A 26,308-nucleotide genomic window follows, 5' to 3' on the forward strand; every position below is an offset into this window, starting at 1 on the left:
GAATTATTTATCAATGACATTCAATAAAGGTAAGCAGTATATTCTGGGTAATGTCATTTCTCTGGAATAAATTGCAGCCCAGGGAGCTTGGATTAATTACTAGAGTTTTATTCTGACTATTATGATCAGTTGGAGTTGCTGAAGGAAGATGAAAACCAAGAGTCATCTCTGTTATGTCCTCAAAGAAAGAGCAATTGGCCAGAATCCATATCATTTAGATGATTTTCCTTTCTTGGCAATTGACTAAACCTGTAAGTTTACATTTGGCAGATAAAATAAAGGCTGAATGTCAAAGTGAGTCTTTGATCTGGTAAATAAACCCACAGAAAATTCAGCCTCAATTACTCTTGAAATTTATTACGCATTCAGTATTGTAGCAAGATGCTAACACATGCACATTATGTGCCCAGCTCTTGAGTATGCTACAAAAAACCAACCAGATGCCCACAAATAAACAAAATCATGCTGACATCTCCACATTTTCCTCTCTACGTGCACTATCTCTTCACTTCAGTGATCATGGGGGAGTGAGCGCCAGGATTACACAGAACTCCGTGTACTGTAGTTTTAATAACTCAAGTAGATGTAAGGAAAAATAAGAATCAGCCTGAGGAGAGGGTAGAGACTGCGTGGGAACTGCCACACACAGAGCAGGCTGTTCTCTGGACAAGGATGTCCAGAGACATCGAACTGGTAGCTTAATGTCTCTGATCAGATGAAGGCACAGAACCGCAGCAGCCCAGCAGTGGTGGTAGTCAGCCAGAGCTGATGTGTACTGAATGATTACTGTCTCAGGCACAGGCTGCCGGATGCTCCACATGCTGACATCCGTTCTCTGCACACTTCGTCCATATCGGAGTCTGTACTGTTCCTATGTGAGTAAACCAGGCACAGAGAAATTCACTGACTTGCCTGAACTCCAACAGCTAATAAATGGAGAGCACTTACTCTCTAAGTAATACTGCGGGGCCCGAAAAGCGAGATAAAATGTTATTAGGAAGTTTAGGTGACATTAAGGAATGTGATCAAAATACTTCAGAGAAGGAGAAGCAAGCAGCCTGGTCGGTGGAAAGGCATTTCACACTGGATGAAGGGAAGACAGGTACAGCCTGAGAAGCTGAGGACAACAAAGGAAAGAACAGATGCTGAGGCAGCCCTTCCTTGTCAGGGCTCTGTGCTGTGGTGCCTTCTGTGTAGACGGGATCATATAATCAATGCTTTCATTCCTGCCTCTGAGTGTGTGCATGTGTGTGTGCATGTGGGAGGGGGATGGGTAGGTTACTATGTGTGTTTATGTAAAGAGACAAGTGTGAGTGTGCAAGGATGTGTGTGTGTCCGTCCAAGGAGGTATGTGTGCATGGGTACAGGGAGATGTGTGTGTGTGTGTGTGTGTGTGTGAGTGTGTGTGTAGGCAGGCTTGGCATCACCTAAACAGTGAAAGCTGGATGGTACTTACTACCCTACCAGCCCCAACTCTACTTAATAACTGTTGTGCGGTCCTATAAGACGACTATGCCGTCTTCTCTCCATTCAAAACATCTAGGGACTGCTCCTTGGGGTCACTCCTTTCTACACATAAATAGAAACAACCACACCCCTAACTACTGACACACAGATCTTCTCTACGCCGTCTGACTAAGGCAACAGGAGCAAGCCTAGCATCTTGGAGCATGCAGGTTATCCAAGCACTGGGGAGGCTGAAGGATGGGGATCCTGAGTTCAAAGTTAGCCTGAGCCATTGAGTTGAAAGCCTATCTGGGCTACAAAGAGTGACCGCGTCTCAAGGGGAAAAAAAAAAGTGTGTGTGTGTGTGTGTGTGTGTGTGTGTGTGTGTGTGTGTGTGTGTATAAGGGAGAAAGTAACAGATCAATATGTAATTTAAATAATCTGGTCGATACTATTTAAATGATCAAACATGCCAGTTTTGATCAAGCTTTTTTTCTTTCTGTATTGACGTGACCTTTATAATGGTTGGATTTTCATGCCGTGAGTGTGTAACAAGAGCTTTGGTGCCTATAATCACTCTTCCAGAGCTGAGAATTAGGAAATGAGAATTCACCAAGGTTCTTCACTGAATCTTTTAGGTTTGGGGTTTTTTTTGGTGTGTGTGTGTTTGTGTGTGTGTGTGTGTTTTGTTAACTTGTTTTATTTTTTGAGACAGGGTTTTTCTGTGTAGCCCTAGCTGTCCTGGAACTCACAGAGATCTGCCTGCCTCTGCCTCTTTGCTAGGATAATAGGTGTGTGTCACCACCATCCTATGGATTTTCTTTTTTCTTTTTCTTTTTGGTTTTTTGAGACAGGGCTTCTCTGTGTGGCTTTGCGCCTTTCCTGGAACTCGTTTTGGAGACCAGGCTGGCCTCGAACTCACAGAGATCCACCTGCCTCTGCTTCCCGAGTGCTGGGATTAAAGGCATGCGCCACCACCGCCCCGCCCTTGTGGGTTTTCAAAGTCATGAGACTTCCAGCCATAGGGTTGAGAACATAAGGCAGTTGTTGTTTGGGGTCTTATGGTACCATTCCAAAACTCAAACAGGCAAGCACATTCTAGCTTCCTGGGTTTCAGAACAATTGCGGGTTGAGAGCTTTTCAATGGAGGAGGACTTGAGGGTTACAGTTAGAAGTTCTGGACCCAGCAGGGAACTGGATGGAATGTTGATTCACAAAGAGACAGAGTGGTTGCATTTCCTAGTGTGTGGGAAGCTGTGACTCCACTTGCAGGTACAGGTTCCTGCTTATCCTAAGCAAAACAGAAAGCAGTGCAATCCCCAGTAACGAAATGAATTCATGGCCCAGTGGGTGGGTGGTGCTGAGGTCACCAACAAACCACTGGCTGATGTCTTCAGGGACATCAGAGGAAGAGACAAGTGCCACCAGCCAAACCTACTGAGGCTCCTACATCAGGGAACAGGAGCCTTCACCCATGACATCATCGAATGGGACTTCAGGTTTATTTTGTGATGTTGGGGTGTGTTTCTTTCTCTGTTTGATCAGTTCCATGATCAACACTAGTAACTTCACTGATAAAACCTGTTTATGCATTTAGTAGAAGAAACAATTAAAACAACATGCTTTTGTGTCATGATGAAGAAAGTTTTGGGTTCAAGGAAATGCCCGTGGAGAATGGCAAGAGCTTCCAGATCAGAACCGAGTCTGAGAGAGCTGAGGATGGAGGGAAAAAGCAAGAGGTGTTTTTCTACATTTGGTTTGCACGATTGAAGAAATAACTTGTGAGGAGCTCAGGAGTTTTAAAACGTGCAAGCCTTGACAGGAAAGTTAGCATTCTGTGGGGAGCTGGGACAGGTGTGTGCAAGGGTGGTATGGGCACCTGGATGACCCATTTTCGGGGTAGTGAAGCTCTGAGGGGGGACAGAATGAATTCTGAGGTCACAAAAACAGAAACAACTGTTGACAAAGTAAATCAACACACTGACCTCACAAAGGAGAGAAAACCAAGTCTAGAGAGCTCGGAAGTCCTATTTCTATGGTGTGCGTATTTTTAAGTTCATACTTAGGCTGTGAAGTCATTTTCCTTTCTAGCTGGTAAAACCCTGGAGGGTATTTTGTCAAACTGTAAGTCGACAGCACCCCAGCGATATCATAAAAACAACCGGGTTCGTCCCTGAGAACAATGGCTTTGAGAAGGGCGGACTTAGCGAACTTCCAGAGCATCTCAGCTTCTGAAAGAGCTCAAAGAGTCGGAGACAATGATTTGCACCAGGCAACTTACAACACACATAACCCATTATATTAAAAGGTAGCTGCCAACAACTGTCACAGGTAGATGAGGAATCCTACATTTGTTTAAGACGAGCTTAAAAATTAATTGATTTTTTTTTTCTTTTTTAGAAAGGGAATAAAGAAAGTCTTTGATGGGAAGAGTCTTGAGAATGTTTTCTTAGAAGAACTTTTCTCATAAAGAAGCGCTAATGAGTAAAAAAAAAAAACAAAAAACAAAAAAAAACCACAACCACCTCACACTGGAGGTTCTCTTCATGAGTAGTGCATGCAAATTAATGTACAATGACCCAATATTTGTGCTATTTCATATTACATTTGTCTCAAGCCAAGATAAGCATGCACCGCAAAATGGAATTTTTTTTAGCCTAGATGAAACACTTTACAATAAGCACATTTAAATCAAATATTTCAGATTATGTGAAAATGTTAAAAACTAGCTCAAGGTTTGGCTGAGGATAATCAAGGCAACATGGCTAAAAGCCTCACACTGTAAAGAAACTTGGTGACTAAATAAAATTAAGGCTGGTGGTGGTTCTAGGGAGATGGCCAGTTGGTGAAGTGCTTGCTTGCCCCACAAGCATGCAATCAGAGTTCGAATCCCCAGCACCCATGTAAAAAACAGGTTTTGGGAAGTGAGGACAGGAGGACCCCTGAAGCTGACTGGACAGTTATTTTTGCTCTGTCAGTGAGCTCCAGGTCCAGTAAGAGACACTACCACAAAAATAAGGTAGAGAAACTGAGGAAGACACCCAACATAAATCCTCAGCCTCCACACACTGGTACACATGTACACACTGAGAAACATCACACACACACACACACACACACATACACACACACACACACACACACACAAATTAAAAGCCAAAAAAAAAATAAATACAAAATTGAAGAAGGGGAGAAGGCCAATCTTAAGTAAACCCAAATCACAGAAAACCGACTGTAGCCATAAAATACTATGACGGTTATATTTATTGACCTGGAAAGATTTTGTGATCATTACATATGAAAATAATAAGAGTACACGTGTGCTATGTGTGTGCATTCATGTACACAAAGTATGGAAGCTCAGAAACCAAGGGGTATGCTTGGCCCTCACTCTGCAAAGAGTGATGATGACTGCCATTTTTACACTTGTCTGTGTTTGACATTTCAACAAACCACAGGAATTTGTGATTTGTTTTCAAACCCAATAACTGCGTGATTCATATGCTCCCTTGAACATGGCTTTAAGCCATATTTAGACAGGAGCGTTTTCCATGCTATGCTAACACAATAAAACAGGAGTTCAATTAAATCTGTTATAGTCTAGTTAAACATTAATCAGCTGGAATAGTTAGATCCTTGATTGATAGATGAATACTAAGGTATTTTCTTCAATGACTTAAGTATGTATAATAATACGTTGATTTGGCTTTACAGTTCCAGAGGAATAAAGTTCATGATGGCAGAGAGGGAAACTGAGGAACCACAAGCAAGAAAGAAGAAACTAGGAAAGCCATGAGTCTCTAAACTCAAGGCCCGCCTACAGTGACACATTTCTTCCAACAAAGTGCACACCTCCTAAACTTCAAACAGTGCCACCAACAGGGGACCAAGTATTCAAATGCCTGAGCTTAAGGGTGATGTTTCATTCAAAACCACACCTGCCTAACCTGCACAAAGTACTGGCTGAATACCCAACACATGTGGGTACCTGTATTCTCAACACTTGGGAGACGAGGCAGGAGGATCCGAAGTCCACCAGAATCTTTGACTATATAGTAGTCCACCTGGGGAGGGGGTGGCTATATGGGACCTTGTCACAGGGAGGGGAAGGAGGGAGAAAGAGAGAGAGACAGACAGACAGACAGACAGACATTGTGAATTGAGAACAGCTATAAGATAACCCATTTCCAAGGTCACTGTTGTTATCCCATAATATCAAAATGACTATAAAGAGGAGCTGGAAGTTCAGCCATAGGAAGGTCATTCATGGAGAGAAAGTTGACTGCCTCAACTTTTCCAGTGTTTTTGATGGATGCTGTAAGTGGTGGATTTGACAGACATGATCTCTGTCTGTTGCTATTTGTTCTTTTCTTGAAGCCTTACTCAAGGGAACTCTCTGCTTTGCCCAAGACTTTCCCGACTGTCAACCTCAACTGGCTGCTTTAAGGGGGCTTTCTCAAGTAGATTTCTGCTGGATGTCTTGAGCATCTAACTTGATGTTTTACCTGCCACTGATCTCTATATGAACGTCTATCTGTTTGTCAAGGACTGTTAATTCTTCTACCTTGGCTCAGTCACTCATTTTAAACTGTTAAGTTTGATTATGGTAGATCTTCCTCCAGACCGAATATTACATTGGCACATTCAAATCAACTGAGCTTGCCAAATCACCATCATTTAGCAATAACTTTGGATAGCATTTCTTGCTGCCAGCCTTCAGTAGAGAAGTTACCAAAACTTTAACTCCCATTCATCCCCAAAATACAACTGGTCACCCACTCCACACATGTACATATATACACTTTATACATACACAAATTCTCTCTCTCTCTCTCTCTCTCTCTCTCTCTCTCTCTCTCTCTCTCTCTCTCACACACACACACACACACACACACACACACACACACACACACACACAAACACACACACACACTCCACAGATGTGCACAGACACATACTCTACACAGTGCTGCCTACTACTTCCCAGCAAGCACTTGCTTACCAATAACATCCTACACTTGAGGGCCCACATATGCATTTCTGCCTCCCTGTCTGGGCACAGTAGATGCCTAACAATTGTTTATTGTTGCAAACAACTACTGTTGAAGTCTTCAATTAATTTTCTGAAAACCATCCTTCACAACTTGTCCTCAGAGGGACTCAGAACATTCCACTTCCAGGTTCTCACCTGAAGCTTATTCACTTCTCACAAAGTCCAGACACTTGGACGACCTGTCTGTCCATTGCCCTAAACTGTTAACTTTCTTAAAAGAGACAGTGCAAGGTAAGGCATGGAGATCGAAGACTGTTGGTGTAGACATGAAGTAGGGTTCATAAAACCACTGAAGCCCAGGAATGTGGGGAGACACAGAGTGTACGGAAACCTTTATAGCCTAGCTAGTTTTCTGTTCCTAAGATCAAACATTCTGATTGAAAGCACTTTGGAGGAGGAAAGTGTTTTTATTTGGGTTATACTTACAGGTCACAATCTATTATGAAGGAGAAAAAAAAAATCACAAGTTCTCATTTAGGTAGGCCATCCTTCCTTGAGCTGAGATGATGTCCCTTCTTCAGGTCCAAGTACACAAATTCCCAATTAGTTCAAGGGAAACTTATCATTTCTTTATGTTGTGATACAATGTCAAGATAAGAATCATTTCCCACTGGGCAGTGGTGGCGCACACCTTTAATCCCAGCACTCGGGAGGCAGGCGGATCTCTGTGTGAGTTCGAGGCCAGCCTGGGCTACAAAGTGAGTTTCAGGATAGGTGCAAAGCTACACAGAGAAACTCTGTCTTGAAAAACCAAAAAGAACCATTTCCCCTGGGGGCAGGAGAAATGTCTTAGTGGCTTGCTGTGAAAACATAAAGAACTGAGTTTGGACCACAGCATCCACATAAAAAGTTGGGTGTGGTTACACCCCCCCACACACCCACACACACACCTGTAATGTCAGTGTTAGGAGGGGTTGAAGCAAGAGGATTGTTGGGGTTTGCCGGCCTCTGGCCCAGCTCTAGGTTCATTGAGAGGCCCTGTTTCAAAGGAATAAGGCAGAGCAGGGCGTGAGAGTGGAACACCTGCCATTCTCCTCTGGCCACCATACAACCATGGGCACGCAGTGCACCTACATGTGTGGCTGCTACACATCTCACAAATACAAAGCTTACCTAGACGACAGAGTGATTCTAAGGTCATTCTGGATAACTTAGTGGCTAGACCATGACTGAACACAAAAGGTTAAAGGGGGATGCAGATATATATAGTCCAATGGTAGGATTCAATCAATCCTCAGTGCCAAAAACAAATGCTTAGTTCTTCCTTATGTTGAAGTGGACTCTATATGCGGGATCTTCCCACTCACTGTGGCCCACAGAATGATCAGTTTAGTTAAGTGAAAAGTGAAACCCTCAGGTCTTCAAAATCCACAGCTATCACAGCTGCTGCTAGAAGGACCACCAAGGGTTCCTAGTCAGTTTGTGTTCCCCCAGGCTCCCTCTTTTCTTCCCACCCTGTCTCTCTTTAATAAGGAGTCAAGCACAGAGGGGCTGCACCCATGTGATGTCCACTGTGCAGTGGACAGTACCTTAGGCCATGGGGAGGTTAAAGATTTTTTTCAAGTACAGTCAGTCTTACCAACATTTACATTTCTGGCTCCAACCAGTTCAACCATGCCTGTGACCCACCCCCTCTGGGTTTTAACAGTCACATTAGCTTCCATTTACAAGCTTAGAGATCTACTCATGTCATGAGAGGCACCCACAAAGAGAGGACGGACAAGGAGAAAGAAGCACTTTTTGCTTTTTAGACTCAACAGAGGTGGAGACCGGTCAAATCAGAGACCCAACGAAACACTACTGTGCTGGGTTTGAAAATCCACTTGCCTGACTCCCAAGATCATGGCAGGGCCCCAGGGTTGGTTCTGCTGCTCCTGTGTTCTTACAAATACCCAGCAAAGGGTCTAAATCCCAAGCACACCTCTGAACCAAGGCTAACACTAGAATCTTTTAAACTTTTATGTGGAATGATGTTCTACAATGGTATTCATCATGTTCAAATGGAATGTATCATAAGTTCTTGAATTGACTCTAGTACCTTAACCTGCTGAGAAAAACGTAAGGAAAAGTCATAGATATCACACACACACACACACACACACACACACACACACACACACGGGAAGTGTCATGTGTAGACTGACACTGTATAGACACTTATTGAAAATTAGGGAAAACCAATACAAATGCCTACATTTGCTGGCTACTGAGGTATCATTTCCTGGGCAAGACTCACATATGTTGTGATACTTAGTGCAACATACCCACAGGGTGGCACCATTAGTCCCACTGTGTGTGTGCCCCTCCTCCCACCCCCACAAAGTCCTAAAGTTAAAAAAAAAGCAGTTAATAGTCTTGTGCTGTCTATAGATTTGTCAACTTGACACAAGTTATATACAGTCATCTAAAAGGAGGGGCCTCAACTGAGAAAATGCATCTTAAGACTGGGCTGCGGGGAAGCCTGTAGAGTATTCTAATCAATAATTGATGAGAGAGGGCCTAGATCACTCTGTATGTTGCCACCCCTGGGCTGGTTTGGGTTCTATAAGAAATCAGCACCCCTCCATGGCCTCTGCATCAGCTCCTTTCTCCTGCCCTCACTTCCGTCAGTGATGAACAGCAATACGGAAGTGTAAGCCAAATAAACCATGTCCTCCCCAGCTTGCTTCTTGGTCATGGTGTTTCATCACAGTGATAGAAACCCTAACTTAGACACACACTGAGTGACCAAGATGAGACTACGCTTCAGGTCATTCTTATTCCAAAGATGTGACCCACTCCCTGTCAACATTTTGAATGAGCAAATCAAAACAGATTTTGAGGCTACTCTTCAAAATCCACCATACCTAAAGCACTGTTTTCCACCTATAAATACATCGTTTTGGACAAAACTGCTGATGTAGTAGGTCTCATGAGAACAATTAATTAAAATGTAAATGAAGAAAAATCCACATTGATTCATTAATTCAATGAAGTGTTTAAACACTGCAAAAATGAAGCTGGGAATGAGAGCTCTCACTTGAGATCCCAACGTTCAGAAGGCAGAGGCAGGGGAATTTCCATGAGCTTTTGGCCAGCCTGGACTACATAGTGTTCTAGGCTGATCTAGACTATAGAGTACGGCTCTGTCTCAAGAAAACATATATAAACAAACAAAAAACCAAAACATTAAAAATACAATAAGAAAATAATTTGATAGCATTTAATTATGCCCATTAAATCTAAGCATAATGGGAATGGAGGGGAGGGGATGGGGGCAAGGTGGGGGTGGGGGCGGGAGGGGGAGGACAGGGGAACCCATGGCTGATGTATAAAATTATAACACAAATATAATAATAATAATAATAATAATAATAATAATAATAAAGAAAAATCTAAGCATAAAATAAGAATGTTCTTGGTCTTCATTATTGTTCATTAGTAGTCCAGCAATTCTGACCAATATTTTAAGGTCTAAGTTTTTGGGGGTGGGGAGGAAATACAAACACAGTCAATTGTGATAAAAACTATCTGGTCTCTAGAAAACCCAGGGGTATTATCTGGGAACCTATTAGTATTCACATGAGAGTTCAATAAAGAGATGGATGTAAGATAAACATACAAAAATCAATAGCTTTCCTGTAGATCTATGATAACCAGCTAGAAGATATAATGGAAAATATTGGAAAAACTCAGTGGACTTGTGTTCCTCCTTCATTATCTATAGCAGACATCAGTAATTCTTCTGGCAATGTAGGGGTTCTTTTCAGTGTGTCTTTCTAAACATGATAATACTTTTAATTTTAAAGAAACATATTCCTTCTACTTTATGCACACAGGTATTTTGCCTGCATGTATGTCTATGCACCACACATGGGTCTGGTGACTGAGGAGGCCAGAAGAGGGCATTGGATGTCCTGGAACTGGAGTTACAGACAGTTGTAAGTTGTGGGTGTGGGAAATAGAAGACCAGCTTCTCTGGAAGAGCAGTCAGTGAGTGCTCTTAACCTAGGAGCTGTCTCTCCAGCCCCCACAACCTGGAATTCCTAGAAGGTAAAATACAACCTTTGCTCTCCAAAAGGCAGGAAAGCCAAGATCTCCAACACACTTTCTACACTTTTTTTAATTTTATTTTTTATTTTTATGTGTATAGGTGTTTTGCTATGGATGTCGGATCTCCTAGAGCTGGAATTACAGACAGTTGTAAGCTGTCATGTGGGTGCTGGGAATTGAACCCGGGTCTTCTGGAAGAGCAGACAGTGGTCTTAACCACTGAGCCATCTCTCATCCAAATGCCGAAGTCCAGGTGCATGAAGCTTGCCATGTATGGTAACCACTTAAAAACTACCGAAGTTGTTATAGCAACAAAGTTTTATCAAAATGGGCCTTAGAACCTTCATAAAGACAATAAATTAGGAACTTAGACTTGTTTTAGTTAGTATAGTCACTGTGCTTGCCCTATGGAGAATTCACTCATCATCTTCTACTTCAAGCTACTTAAAATGCTCTTCTTGCCTTTAGGAGAAGATAATGTCCACCTTGCTCCTCCCGTAAGTTCCTTTGCTTGAAAAGGCTCTCATATCTTTCTACTATATGCCTGCAATGATGCTAATTTTTATGCTCTAGAATACAAACAAAGACAGTTCCCTAAAGAAGGGGTTTAGAGCAATGATTCTTAAGCGTGGGTCTTGACCCTTTCGGGGCTTGAATATCAGACACCTTGCATATCATATATCAACATTAGGATTCATAGCAGTAGCAAAATTACAGTTATGAAGTAGCAATGGAATAATTTTAGGGTTGGGAGTAAACACAACAAGAAAAACTGTCTTGAAGGGCGGCAGCATTAGGGGGGTTGAGAACCACTGGGTTAGAGTGAATCAGAACTACTCTTAGCTGGCTCCTTGTGAAAGAACTCTCAACTCCTCTCCTTGGTTAATCGGAGCCTCTGAGTTGTAAAAAAGACGGTGGTGTTCAAACTACCTTCCTGCCTGCTCTCCAAACCCAGGGGCTGCTGGGTTACCTTCATTTTTTTTTCTATCTAGAATTTTAATGCACAGGCTCACACACCCCTTAAGGAAAACAGAGGTGTAAAATCTTCTTCTCAAAGCCCAGCCTAAACGTAACAAAATGGAGTGATGAAGGCTGAGCTCAGCCAGCCAGCACCAGGTATTGATGTCTTCTCTCTCCCAACACTTTTCTTCTAATCCTCTCCATAATTACATAAACTGCAAGAGCTTTCTGAAGCTGTCAACTCCTCTTGCATCCATTTTCAAATGGCCTGCGCAGACGTGGGCTGGGCACTAGATCAAGCTGTCAATGCTCCCCCACCCCACCCCCCACTTGGCTATCGACGGTCCTCTTGGCACATCTGTCAAGGGCCTCCTAGGGTTCTCCAAAACTCTTCTCCCTAGGAAGAGCAGGAGAAGGGTGGAGGAGCCAGAGACCTTATTGATCCATTCTTTTAACATGCTAATTTGCCCGAGGCGGCTTCAGTCACTGCCAGGGTGGACACTTCAAAAGGAAACTGTTTTTCAAACTGGAGATGTCTTTTTCAAACACTCAAACTGAAAACAAATGAATCCAAGTATCAAGTTCACAGTGCAGTGTTGTAGTGTTGTGAACTGGGTTGGCCAAACAAAAAAAAGGCAAAGCCTTAGAAGGATGGGTGGGGGCTGGCTGGGGGGTGGGGAGAAAAGATGGTAACAACATCAGAAAAGGAGGAAGTTTGAAACATTTTCAACTTAGCATCAGAACCAAAGAGGAAGTAACCTAGTGAGTTTCCTTAATCTTGGGGAGAAAAATTAGGGCCGATAAGATTCTGTCAGTGTAAAACATTAGTAACATTGATAAATTGTTTGAGTATCTCCTTAGAGGAGGAAAATAGAAACAAAATAAAACCAAATGTTTATTTATTTAACTGCACCTGTGAGAAGGTTAGACAAAAAGGAAGGGAGGGAGGGAGGGAGGGAGGGAGGAAGGAAGGAAGGAAGGAAGGAAGGAAGGAAGGAAGGAAGGAAGGAAGGAAAGAAGAAAAAAGGGAGGGAGGGAAGGAGGGAGGGAGGGAGAGAGAAAGGAAAAGGAAGGGTTATAAATTACCAAATTATTAAGATATTTGTTTACTGCCTTGGTTAAATACATGACCTCTGAAACCCTGTACAGATAAGACCACACCACATAACAGAATGTCTAAAGACTATAAAGTAGCAGTACAGTATTACATTTGTAAAAATTCTTCAGAAACAGTAACTTTCTTCTGGGAATTTTCAGGTCATGTGTCTTGGGGGTTTTGTCAGTTGTGAAGGAGATTTAAAGGATGAAGTCACACAAGAGAATGTAGGGGTCTGTGTGGAAGACAGTGGGAACCTGGAGATCTTAAATCACAGATGCTCTTAGGGACAAAGGCTTTTTAGAGAAAGGCATTCCTAGCTGGCTGGGTCTTCCTTAATCATGAGGCTGGGCCATATTTACCTGCTATGGTATTATGGGAGAAAATCAGTATTCTGTTAACCTCTGACCCTTGGATCCCAGGCAGACAAAGGCCCAAGCTGGAGCCCTGGGCAAAGGTAGCCAAATGTGAAACAGCGGGGAAGCAACTGTGAGGTTGGCTCAGGCACAGCCAGCTTCATTGGGGCAAACTGCTATTCACAGAAACAAGCCACGAAGAGATATTGCCATAAAATATGAACAAAACGGAACCTTTTTGTCTTGATTCTAAATTGTTAGTTTTTATGGGACTTCATGCTGAACACTATGAAAAAAAAATCCAATTTGCTTTGAAGCGCATTAGTCTGTCTAACATCCTAATTATTGTTTACATTGCCATTTGCCTTCTATTAAGAATTGAATAATTACCCAGCACTTCATAGTTTAAAAAATACAAGCAAACAGGATTATCAGGGTAATTAGGAAACTGTACCATGGCTTTGTACTGGTGTGGGAAATATCTGCACTTGTGCGGGAAATGATCATTATCAATCACCTGGCTTCAAATGGTATTTTCAGGATTTTGAACAATTTGAGCTCTGTAACTTATTATGGAGGTTAGGAAGATCACCTTTGAGAAAGGCGGGTCTGTTTAAAGCCATGCTTGGAGCCAGACCAGCAGCTGAACTTTCTCAACCAATCATGACACCAGAGAAAGCACCAAAGTGCATAGCATTCTGCTGCACTTTAATCCTAATAATCCATCCCAAATGGACTTTGCACCACATCATCAAACCCTGTCAGACCACGGAGGAGCAACCCTTCTCCATATTTAGATCTTATTTTCTGAAGCTGCCAAGTCTGTCTGGGCCTGGTTTCCCACCCTGTGAAATTAACTGGACTCAAGACTAATTGAACTTGAGAAACCACTTCATGCAAAATCCTCTTCTAGTGTATAAAAAACCATGTAGGAAGATCACTGGGTAAAACAGGCAGTTGGCAGCTTGTGCCCCTGTTTTAGAAGGAATAAGGTAAAACTTGGGCCCATTTGAAAATCTGGGGGAAATGAGGAGGGGAGTGCCATGCAAAGGCACTGTTCACATCAGAGTGCATAGAACATACAGTACGGTGGATACACTTTTGCCGAGGAATGGTTTCAGGGAAGTAAGTGAATTGAATTGTTTCTAGACATGAGGACTAGTGTGTTCATTCTTACATACAGAAATGCTAACTGCAGATGAAAGAACTGTGGGTGTTCTGTCCCTGAGACACTTTGAATAACTGCTTGTTGAATGAGCCCATTGGTGAGTGACCTAAGACTTATTTTTGGGACTTCCTGGGACCTGACGACTCCTGCAAAAAAGTTTTATCTCTTCCTTCCGAAGGTTTTGAAGCTCTTTGTGGGAACCCTTCTGAACATTCCTCAAATAATCTGAATAACACCATCTCCTCCCACCTCACCTCCCACCTCAGAGAGAACAGAGAGACTTGGAAGAGGGCTGTCACTCTACAGACGCGTCCAAGGACTCACCAGAGCCAGGGGTCCTTGTCCAAAGGTCAAAATGAAATGAGCAGCAGGGGCTTGGGCTGTTTGGCATGGGGCAGGGGGAGCTGGAGAGTTGACAACCAGTCGCACTGGGGGCTGGGGGCGGGGCTTTATACAAAAAGCGCCCAGGGCAAACAGTCCACTTTGGCCTCCAACCCCCGATCTCTGGAAGCGTTCAAATCAAATGGAAGCCGAATTAATTTGCATGGTGTCTAACTCATTGGGTTCTGCATAAACAGACGGGGATTCTGGCTGGAGTTTCCAAAGGGAAGCCCTGGCTGCCTTTGTGAAAGGGGGAAATGGGTGTGCTGTTTTGCACGAAGGCGCATACATAATATGCAAATAGAGAATTTGATGCCTGGAAAGGCAAGGCCCGGCAGACAGCTGACGACCCACATTCACCCCGAAAATGCTGGGCGTCTCCAAGGGGAGCTGAAAGCCATTCCAACATGCCTGTTTCCCAGGAAGGCAAAATAGACCCTGAATATTCATAGGATGTCCATTTAGTTATGGGCCTATTAATTACCCCGTAGTCCATGGAACCAAATGACCTCACCTGCTTTCCTTCCCATCCAGCTCAGAAGTACCTGCTATCAAAAGACTAGGATGAGAGGGGTTTTTAAGTCCAAGAGAAAAAGATCTGGTCTCTCTGCATCTTCAATCATTCCCTCTCACCATCAATCTAAAGAGAACACTGAGCTATGTTATTGGACACAGACAACCAGTTTTTAAGAAGCCAACAGCTATAAATTACTGCCTAATTTTACGGAAGCAAATATCAGGTTGACTAAAATGCCACTCCCCCAAACTATCAGAATCTCCCAGATTTGGGAAAAGATTTTCCCCCAGACCTTGCCAACTCCATTTTAATTAGGAACATGCCTTAATGGCCCACCAGGAAATGGAAGGGCACTCCAGGTGGTCCGACTGCCCAAACTATAACCAGCTGATGAACTCTCGCAATGGCTCTCCAACTTCTTGGCCTTGAAACCCTCTCTACTCTTAAAAGCCATCTAGGAGCCGGGCGGTGGTGGTGCACGCCTGTAATCCCAGCACTCGGGAGGCAGAGGCAGGTGGATCTCTGTGAGTTTGAGGTCAGCCTGGTCTACAGAGCTAGTCCAGGACAGGCTCCAAAGCTACAGAGAAACCAAACCCTGTCTCGAAAAAACAAAAAGCCATCTAGGATGCCAAGATACTTCAATTGATGAGTTACAGCTGTCTGTTTCTACCTTTAGAAAATGCAAACAGAAGTTTGTAAAGCATGTTTTAGATTCAATTTGTTTATTTCTATGTACATGGGGGTGGTCCTGCCTTGTGGGGTTCAGAGGACAATTTGGGGGAATCATTTCTCTCCTTCCACCCTGTGTGTCCTGGGAATTGAACTCAGGTCATCAGGCTTGGCAGCAAGTGCCTTCTCAGAGTCCCAGTATTTTGTCATTATTTTTATCATTGAAAAATAACAAGTGGGGCTCTGTGGTGCATGCATACAATCTCAGCACTCAGGAGGCAGAGGAAGAAGGCTCACAAGTTTAAGGTTAGCTTTGTGAGTTCGAGGACAGCCAAGGCTGCATCGTGAGACCCTGCCTGTCTCAGAAGGAAGAAACAAAGCAATTAAGCTCACTTCAGGTTAACACAAATAACGTATTTTAATGAAAACAAAACAAAACCAAAGAAATCTGTGTGTCTCAAAGAAAAAAAGATTACCAAGAAAAGGGGCATATAGTTCCTAATCTGTTTTTCTCTTTTGTATCTCTTTAAATGCCTGGCTTTACTGGACACCTGGATTCTTATATTTGGCTCTGTAATTAATTCAATGAGCTATCATATCAGACAGCTTCTGGAAAACTCCACTGCACTTCTGAGAGGGTGGGCGACAGGGCAAACAATGTCCTAGGATAAAAGTTTTGACCTTGTGAAAGGGGCTTACAGGAGTCCATCTGGATCACATTTCAAAATCATTGCCCTAGAATAGTGACTTGGAAAAATAGAGGGGATGACCCATGTGGGTCTGGAGTTAGAGAGATGGCTGGGGTAGGACCACTGATTGGTCTTCAAGAGGATCCAGGTTCAATTCCTAGCACCCACCCAAATGACTCACAACTGTCTGTAACTTAAGTTTGAAGGGTCCAACACCCTCTTCCATCCTCCTCACTCGCCAAGTGTTCTCACGATGCACACACACACACACACACGAAACAATTCATATACATAAAAATTTCAAAGGCCATTATTACTACTGCGCTGTGCTGCCTACTTTTATGTTACTTGACCCAGCTACAGTCATCAGAGAGGAGGGGACCTCAATTGAGAAAAACTCCATTAAGATCCAGCTGTAAGGCATTTTCTTAATCAGTGATCCATGGGGAAGGGACAAGCCCACTGTAGGTGGTGCCATCCTTGGGCTGGTGGTCCTGGGTTCTATAAGAAAGCAGGCTGAGCAAAGCCACGGGAGCAAGCAAGTAAGCAGCATCCTTCAAGGCCTCAACATCAGCTCCTGCCTCCAGGTTCCTGCCCTGCTTAAGTTCCTGTCCTGACTTCCTTCAATGATGAACAGCAAGCAAAGTGGAAGTCTAAGCTGTAGATGTAACTGTCTTGTTAAATAAGAAACACAGAGCCAATTGCAGAGTTAAAAGCCAAGAGGTCAGAGCTGAGAGCTGAAAACCTTACCCTTCACTGCTGCTCTGTCTTTCCTCTCCGCAAGAGAGCTACTTCTGTGTATTTTTTCTTTTTTATAGACTTTCTGTTCTGCTTTCTCATTGGTTGTAAACCCAACCACATGACCTCTTTGTCACTGCCTGTCTGTACAGACCTCCAGGTCTTCTATGGTTGGTATTGAGATTAAAGGCTTTTGTCACCATACTGGCTGTATCCTTGAACACACAGAGATCCGCCTACCTCTACCTCCCAAGTGCTGGGATTAAAGGCGTGCACCACCACCACCACCACCACCACCCAGTTTCTGCTATGGCTTGCTCTGACTCCAAGGCAATTTTATTAACATACAAATAAAATCACATTTCAGTACAAATAAAATATCACTATACTAAGCTGAATAAACTCTTTCCTCCTCAGGTTGCTTTGGTCATGGTGTTTCATCACAGCAAAAGTAGCCTAAATAAGACACATGCCATTGCTCTTCCCTGAACAAGTAGCCACTAACCTTTCAAAACAAACAAACAAATCTCTATGTTGAGATCTAGCAGGAATGCTACTGTTGGGCAGAAACTGACCAAGCACACCATATATCCAGTCCTGGCACAGAAAAAATAAAAGTAAAGGTTTCTACACTTTGGAACTAGACAGAGATCTCAATAATTAAAAGCTCTTCCGGGGAACATGAGTTCAGCATTTGATGCTCTTCCAGGGAACATGAGTTCAGTTCCCTGCAACCATGATGAACAGCTCACTGCCACCTGTAACTCTAGCTCTAAGGGGTTCAATGAAATCTTTTGGCTTCCTTGGGCATCTGTACACATAGTGCCTAAACACACACACACACACACACACACACACACACACACACACACACACACACGAATAAAATTAATGAAGTGTTTTTTAGAAGTATTTCCATGTGATGACTGGAACTAAGCCCTACATACCTAATACTCCTATGTATATATCACACTAAATGGCATATGTCTGAGTATCAGCAATTTATACATATGACCTTGAGGTTAGGGAAGTTGAGTTGTATCCATAATTGCATATCTTGTTAAGTGGTTGGTGATAGTCAAATAGTGGTTAAGGCAAAGAATCTCAGGCCATGCATGGCATCAAAGATAATTTCAAATGTAAGCAAATGAAAAATTGGTCTCATTTTTTTTTTTTTTTTAAAGAGGGCTTAACTAAAGTAAGAACACAGAAACTAGGAACTTATTGATGAGTTAACCCACATGGCAACACGGCAAGACTTTGACATATCCTGATGACTCCATGAAACGTAATTCTCACAGATAAATATTTCATATGACACAGGCCAGAATTCCTTACTCATTTGTTTACTTATTCATCCATTCAATGAACATTTAATGAGATGTCATGTGCTCCATCGGTTGTCACCATGGCAGTACTTGGATAGACTAAACTAACCCACACTCATTCATTTATATAACTAACCCCCACTCATTCATTTATGACCTCAAGAAGTTTTAATAAATTTATTTGCTCAAGATGAAACCAGAAATCTAACAAAACATGGTTCACAACTGTTTCTAAACAGAAATTGCAAAAATAACTTACAAGTTAAAGTGTCAACATAAAATATGAGCCTGGCATTATGGCTCCAGTCTTTAAAAGCAGTATTCAGGCCAGACCATGGTGGCACATGCCTTTGATCCCAGCATTCATGAGGCAGAGCCAGGCAGATCTCTGTGAGTTTGAGGGCAGCCTGGTCTACAGAGCAAGATCCAGGACAGGTACCAAAACTACAGAGAGAAACCCTGTCTCGAAAACAAACCAACCAACCAACCATATTCAGAAGGCAGAGGCATACAGTTCTTTATGAGTTCGTGGCTAACCTAGTCTACATAGAGAGTCCCAAGCTAGCCAGGGCTAGCTACACACACAGTGAGACCTGGTCTCATAAAATAGGATCTGAGAGATTATAGTATGATTATCTTATTTAACGCTTCCATAATGGAAGAAAGTTATACTCCTAATATGAAATGATATTTACAATAGTCACATTTTATAATAAATAACAGAACAGTTAAACGGATGGCTGCTGTTTCTTTAAATGCATTAAAAAAGGGACCTGTCAAATTGTGAAGAATGGCAATTCACAGAGCTGGAGTGAATTTGAAACGTGAGTGCGTGTGTGTGTGTGTGTGTGTGTGTGTGTGTGTGTGTGTGTGTGTGAGGGTGAAAGACTTCACCTTTATACTTTGCACAACCCTTCACTGGGAATTTTTCTGACAAGCGTGCAATTCTTTAGTAATATTAAATCCATCAACTAAAAGCAAAAGAGGAAAAAAAAATAAGTGGTGAGGTTCAGTGATGTGAAAGGCAGGAGTTGCCGTCAAGGCCACCTTTGCCCTGCATGCTGGCAACCACCAAACCATTTCATCAGCCCTTTTCGCACAGCTCAAGTATTAATAAAAATAATGACATCTTAATTCACTTTTGAGAGGTACAAGGAAGCTCAGTTAGAATAAAATAAGTCATCAACTCTCAAATAACGTATTTCAAAAATCCCTGACTGAGATCATTCCCAGGGGACGCTTTGCTGAACCCAAAATAGAGACCAGCGCCAAGATCCCCTGCTCACAAAAGAAACCTGCCACACAAAGAAGGGGAAAAAACATTTTTTTTTTTTAGAGTATCGAAGAAAAAGGACAATAATTAAACCTTGCTCCTCTGAGATAAAGAATTAGGTCTGTGAGTGATCACAGACACGCTTCAAAGCTGCAGATAAAAGCAGCTCCGTGAGCCAAGCGATTGATTCTTAAAGACACGATTCAAAGGTAAAAGAAAAATGTCCAAAATGAAAGGGTAAGGAAGGGTGGCTCCCTGAACTGTATTCGAAACCATTCTGTCCACTGCTTTTTTCTATGACAGTCCTGTCGCATCTCAGACACACACAGTCATCGCTGTTTTTTGATATAGCTCTCCTTTGCAGAGGATACACTTATAATATTGCAATTTCATAGCCGCCATGTCTTTTCTATATCGTTCATTCTTGAGTGAGTTCGACAATGACGGTGCCTTTAAAAGACCTTTTGCCAGCATGAACGCAGGTGTGATAGGATATCACGGAGGGCCTAGACAATACCTCTGTTTAGAGTTGTTATGCATGTTAGTTTGCATACTGGTTTGTTTGCATGTTAGTTTGCTTTTATTGCTGGGGTTGGAACCCAGGGTCTCCCCTCACCCCGCACAATTGCTCTATAGGCCCCAGGCCAGCAAAACAATCGACTGTCCATTCCTGCCTAGTTCCATCCTGACTTAACTGTCACTGTTAGGATTCGTAGTCCTTTAAAGAACCTTTTGTTTTTACTAATATTTTTTTTCTATGTACTTTCCGTAAACATTGTTTATTAGTACTTCTCAAAGAGGAAATCTGAGGCTCTCTTTTCGTTTTCAGTTTTTCAATTAGGATTTTGGAGAAAAAAATTAAATCTTTTGCTCTGCTCAGTTTTCTGAGCTAGGGGAACTGTGCCCTAAACTTATCAGGCACTTGTGTACGTCTCTCTACTCCCCAGACAGAAAGACCACGTTATAGCTTGACTTTTCTTTGCAGTTCTGACCCTGGGAAACCAATCCCTCAGCCTGGGCTGACTGGGTTATACATACATACATACATACATACATACATACATACATACATACACACACACACACACACACACACACACACACACACACACATATATGTAGTCAGTCTCCTTGAGGACAGGCAAGTGGCTGACACTCTTCATTGTTCTAGTGAAACCGAACAAAATCGTTTTAGAATGTGCTAGTCCAGAGCGGCTTCAGTCAGCCAGCCTAGCATCTCCCAGGCCTCTTGACACCTTCCAGGCAGCCTGCATCCTTCCCTCTTCCATCAGCATGTACTGCTGGCTCTGAGAACCGCAAGAGGAAGTGTAACACTGTCACCAAGGTCCCTTGAGGACTCTGGAGGATGACCAGAGTTAGACTCAAGACAACAGTACACCCCAGGCCCCCACCCGCCCTGGCCATTTTCACCCAAGGAGCCTTTGTCAAACATTTAAAATCTTAATCAATCTTAGCTCTGACTTCTCCGACCCCAAGGAAGATGGATGAGGAAGTAGGTGACCTTTCACCTGTCCTTCTATTTGTCCTGCTGCAGTGGACCCATTGAAAAGACAATGAGGAGGACCCTGCTGCCACAGTTGTGAAGAGCTGGCTTGGTCTCCTTTATGCTTCTCCTTAAGCTCTCTTTACATTCCCCCTTCTAGCCCCTCCCCCAAATCGCTGGGCTTTCATTCAAAGAAAAGTTCTTCGCTATAGAGATTGGGGGGGGGAGCGGGAGGGGGGAGGAGGGGAGGAGAGGCGAGGGACACTCCTCAAATATGATTTTCAGTATGAGCTGTGAAAAGGGAGTGTCACTGAGGGTATCTGCTTAGCTTGGCCTGCAGATAGTGGCTAAGAGACAGATCTTCATTCTAACCCAAGCCCCAAGCCAAAAGTGATGACCTTGGGAGGAGCAAGTGACAGAGATTAACAGGAGCATCAGTTTAGTGTTTATGATCTGCAAGGAGACTTTTACTGCACGGAACCCTTTGGCAAATTTGCGAGTTAAGCATAATCCCTAATCATTCTGTTTTTATAGATGAACATACCAAGGTTTAGAGGGCTCAGGAAATATGCCCAAGGTCACACCGCCAGCCATTCATTCAACTGAGAGAACTTCCGTAGTCACCAAACCTGTCTGCCCTATCTAGGGATGCTGTGGGTCCAGCAAGGTTGTCAGTCAGTGTCAACCGTTTCCTGACTCCTGGGAGTTTTACAGTGTTGAGCCAGCTTTTAATGGTCTCACTCAAATTTGGAATTTCAGAAATGCCCTGTTGTGCAACTTTTTCCTTTGTTCCTAAATTTACCAGGGACACTTGCTTGGCAGAAACGAAAAAAATGACTGAGTTTTGTGCTTGAAGCGTCTCCTTGGGAGAGGTATCCACTTAGTGAGAAAACAAACAAACAAACAAACAACAAAAAAAAACCCAAAATCAAATTTAATACACAGCCCCCTCCCCAGCTTGTATGAACACGCTAAGGTGGTGCTGTACACATGTAAGTCTAACTTTTAGGAGGCAGAAGGATCTGAGTTCAGTGCTATTCCCAGTTACAGAGTAAATCTGAAGCCAGCCTCATGGGACTGGGAAAAAAAAAAAAAAGGAAAAATTCATGAGTCCCTGTTCTCAATAGCGAGAAATCCTTAGCATCCACAGATGACAGCTAGGTGTAGCGGGCACAGAACCCTAGCTCTACTGTGGGTGGAGACAGGAGGATCTCTAGGATTGGCTGGCTGCCAGACTAGCTTCCGGTTCCTCAAGACAATCTCGAGACAGGCAGAGACAGTAAGTCCTTCTCTGGCCTCTGTCACATTGCATCACACACACACACACACACACACACACACACACACACACACACACACACTCACTCCAAAACAAACAAACAAACAACCATCCCCTTTTATTAATTTTAAAACTGCCTTTGTAGACAGTTTGCTCAGAAATGGACAGGGCCCGCAGAGTCTAGCTCCTCCCCTTCCAGGAACCACATGATGAAAGCAAACCACAATAGTGTTCAGTTATCTTTCCATTCACTTCATTCCCCCCTAATCTGGGTTGTAAAGATGCCAAGGATTTGCAATGTGTGAGTTAGCAGGACCTATAACAACCGAAGATCAATAGCATCCGGTGGACTGAGAGGAGATAAGCCTGGCAGAGTGAGCATGTTAGCAGGAAATGGAAGAGGAAAACACTAACAACCATACACACAAATCCCTGGAAGATGTGCAAGTCCCATTTTACAAAAATCAAAAAGGCAGAAGCACCTTATCTAGAAAGCTACCGTGTGTCAACTGTCCTGTGCACGTGGCGGTCTGCCTGCTTAGGGCTGTGTCCCTTCACCAGTACTAAGACACATTCTCCTTTTCTCATGCACACACTTCAGAGTTTCTCCTCAGTCCAGTCCAGCTGACCAAGTAGTTCCCAAGTCAAAAGCCAACCCAAGCCAGGCGGTGGTGGCGCACCCCTTTAATCCCAGCACTCGGGAGGCAGAGGCAGGCAGATCTCTGTGAGTTCGAGGCCAGCCTGGGCTACCAAGTGAGTTCCAGGAAAGGCACAAAGCTACAGAGAGAAACCCTGTCTCGAAAAATGAATTAAAAAAAAAAAGCCAACCAAACAGCATGGGACTCATCTTTACAGAAATTCCACTGTAATTTGCAAAATTTTCAAGTCAACACTTTAGCTAGAAAGCAAGTTAATCCATCTGTATCTTGTTGTATTGACAACGAAATAAAGGGACATTCATGGAAACGGCCGCAAATCAGTGAAGGCACCCGGGGAAAGTATAAAACCTCTGAAAAGGAAACATAACCCGATGATGATGACACAGGAATGACCAACAATGTCCTTTTCTTGAGGTGGTGACCACAGACTGCTGGTCTAGCAAGTGGAACGCCTTATGCTTGATCCCACCCTGTCATTAGGATGCTTGAGATGCCAGACAAATTGTTTGGCAGTCCTTTACTTCGGGCTCTTTAATCACCAAATCGGATGAACCGGAGGCCAGGACTGACAGAAAAAACTCACCCGATCTGCCCCGTAGTCGCAACCTGGAGACATGGCGACACTGGCCACTGTTTAGCAACGGCCTAACTGAGTGGGCAGCAGCCGACCATGAATGACCATTAACAACCAATGCCAACCAGGACAGAAGACTTGGAATGACTGGCTTCTTTTGGTACCGTAATCCACACTAGGTATAAGCAAGCCCTATCTATAAATGTGGGTGCCTGTCATCCTCGACTCTAATGCAAAGTTGCTGAGAAGCCAAACTCTGCTCTGACAGGCAAAGCAAGTCAAGAACGATATGCTGACTCTGAGCTTGGGTAGAAATCACCTTAGTAACATGAATAATAATTATCACAATAAAAATAGCCTTTTCCAAAAACCAGATAACCAAAATGGATTGCAATTTAGTGCTATTGCCTCTGGCCACAGATCAAATAAAGAAGACTCTAACTGTATTAGGATCTCCTAAAGGAAAGGAAGAGGTCTTTTGTCAAGATTAATTTTGCTTAGAAACCCTTCAAGGGGTGTTAGGTGGAACAGCGAGCGGCACTTGAATCATCTCCTACGTTACTCTGTTGGATCGCTTCTCCACTGCTCCATGAGGCCGGAAGAGATGAAAGGACAAGCAGGAGGGCGCTGGTCCTGGGTGAATCAATGTACATACACTTCACACTTAACTCCTTCATGCCCATGCACAGTCTGCCACTTTTTCCAAGTCAGCAAACTGAGGCTCAAAAAACAAAACAAAACAAACATGTCTGCCCTCTTCAAGCAAGGCTCCATCAAGCCCAGCTCTTGAGCTGGTTCATTTACATTTCAGAAGGGGCATCGAGCCCTCAGTGCCCGTTAGCAAATGTGCCTGGCCTTCTGCTGATTACAGCAATATCGTTTATTTTAGCAGGATTAGAAATGTCTTAGCCTTGCCACCTGGAGCTGTAGCACTTACTCATTAGATCCCTCTGTCCCAGCACATCCCACGGGGGCTGCTAATTACTGGCTTTACTCCATTCAGTCTCATCTCTGATTTAATTAGGTGCACTAAGCCCTAATGAAAAGTACAGTATGGCTGTTCTTACCTTGGCATTCACCGTTCTGCTCCTCATGCCCAGCATTGCATAGGCAGTTGCCAATGGGTACCAGCCATTCGCCATCTGCCCCACAGTACATTTTTGGCACATCCTTCTCTTCGGAGTTGTTGACACAGGAGCCTCGAACTTCCACCAGCGAAGAGGTATCGGCCCCCGTGATGGTGTCTGGAAACTGGGCTAGATTTCGAACAGTGAGTGGGCACTTCTTGTAGAAGACACGGACAGACACCAGGGCGATGCAAGCACCCACATCCTGAAAGGCCAGGTAGAAGCCCTTCTTGCTCAGGGGCCCCACATCCCGGATCTCGGTGTTGAGCTTCATGATTCTGTCGCCGATGTCCACCTGCGTGAAGCTCTCATCGGCCGCGATGGTGTCGATCTTGCCAAACTGGCTCTCTCTGATGAAGCGCTCCTTGTCGTTGTCAGATTCGTAGGAGTACAGGTTAAACGTCTCCTTGCAAGTCCCCATGACGCCCGGAAGACTGTTGCAGTCTCTCAGGGTGAACTTAATCTCAATATACACCCTCTGCGCCCCTTCTCGGGTGATCCAGTCAGTCCGCAGCCAGTTGTTCTGACTGGCTTCCATCACGTTGCACACCTGGTAGGTTCGGATTGGTGTGTTTTTTTCATCCATAATGCTCACTTCCTCCCACTGTAAAGATCAAAAAAAAAAAAAAAAAAAAATCAACGAGAAAGTTTCATCAGACAGAGATTCTTCAAATCTATTTATTTCACACTCTGAGGACATTAGTCACCCTTCTAACAGAGAAGAAAATTACCATGCAACAGTCCTCCAGAAAACAGTATTAATGGGTTTTCTTGAGAACCCCCCCCCCCACACACACACACACACATTGTTTCACTTTTCCGCCTGAAATTAAAAGGCCAGGGTGGATTCAGTGCCTGTTTGTTCTCCTCAATTCTTGTGGTGGTCCAACAACCTCAAGTTCACCTATGACAAGAGCTACCACCTCAAGTGGCAACAGTCCCATTCACTCATAAATGAAACAAACCTGTATGCGTGTCTGTTTCAACGGCCAAACAGAACCCTGCAAATTCAAGGCAGGAAGTGCTGAGCTTGCCAAAGGAAGACAGTCCTCAGGTGATTAGTGTTCCCGTCAGGACTCTGCTTTCTAATACTTTTTTTTAAAGTGCCGATTTTATTTTTTAAACATCATGTCTAGTCTTTAAAGGGAACAAGGGGAATCCTACCTGGTTTCAGCAAACCTGAGACTGACATTTCCTGGCTGAGTTTCACCAATCCACTATGGCAGGAATAGAAAAACCTTTGAGAGGCAGCCTTGAGTTACAAGGTGTGTACATGGTCTTATTTTTGAAGTACAGACACACACAAGTAAACAAGGATGAATGAATGCGTGCTTAGCTTCCAATTAGTCACGGCCAGTAAAATGGAAACAGTAAGTGATATGTATGACTGAAAGCTCCAAGAAAATTCACGAGGGTGGGGGCGGGGGTGTTTCCTTCGCCTTCTGCTTCCTAACACAGA

At 43.5% G+C, this 26,308-nt stretch overlaps 1 protein-coding gene across 1 annotated transcript in view; it reads right to left on the bottom strand.

Moving 5' to 3' along the window:
- Epha4 (EPH receptor A4) overlaps positions 1-26,308 on the bottom strand; it is a 133,738-nt gene that overhangs the window by 100,586 nt on the left and 6,844 nt on the right. Inside the window, exon 3 of the mRNA XM_036173016.1 lies at positions 24,790-25,453. Coding sequence (XP_036028909.1) covers positions 24,790-25,453 — 664 coding nt within the window. The remainder of the gene's footprint in view (positions 1-24,789; positions 25,454-26,308) is intronic.

This window comes from Onychomys torridus, chromosome 23, assembly GCF_903995425.1.
Source record: "Onychomys torridus chromosome 23, mOncTor1.1, whole genome shotgun sequence".
Classification (NCBI taxonomy): domain Eukaryota; kingdom Metazoa; phylum Chordata; class Mammalia; order Rodentia; family Cricetidae; genus Onychomys; species Onychomys torridus.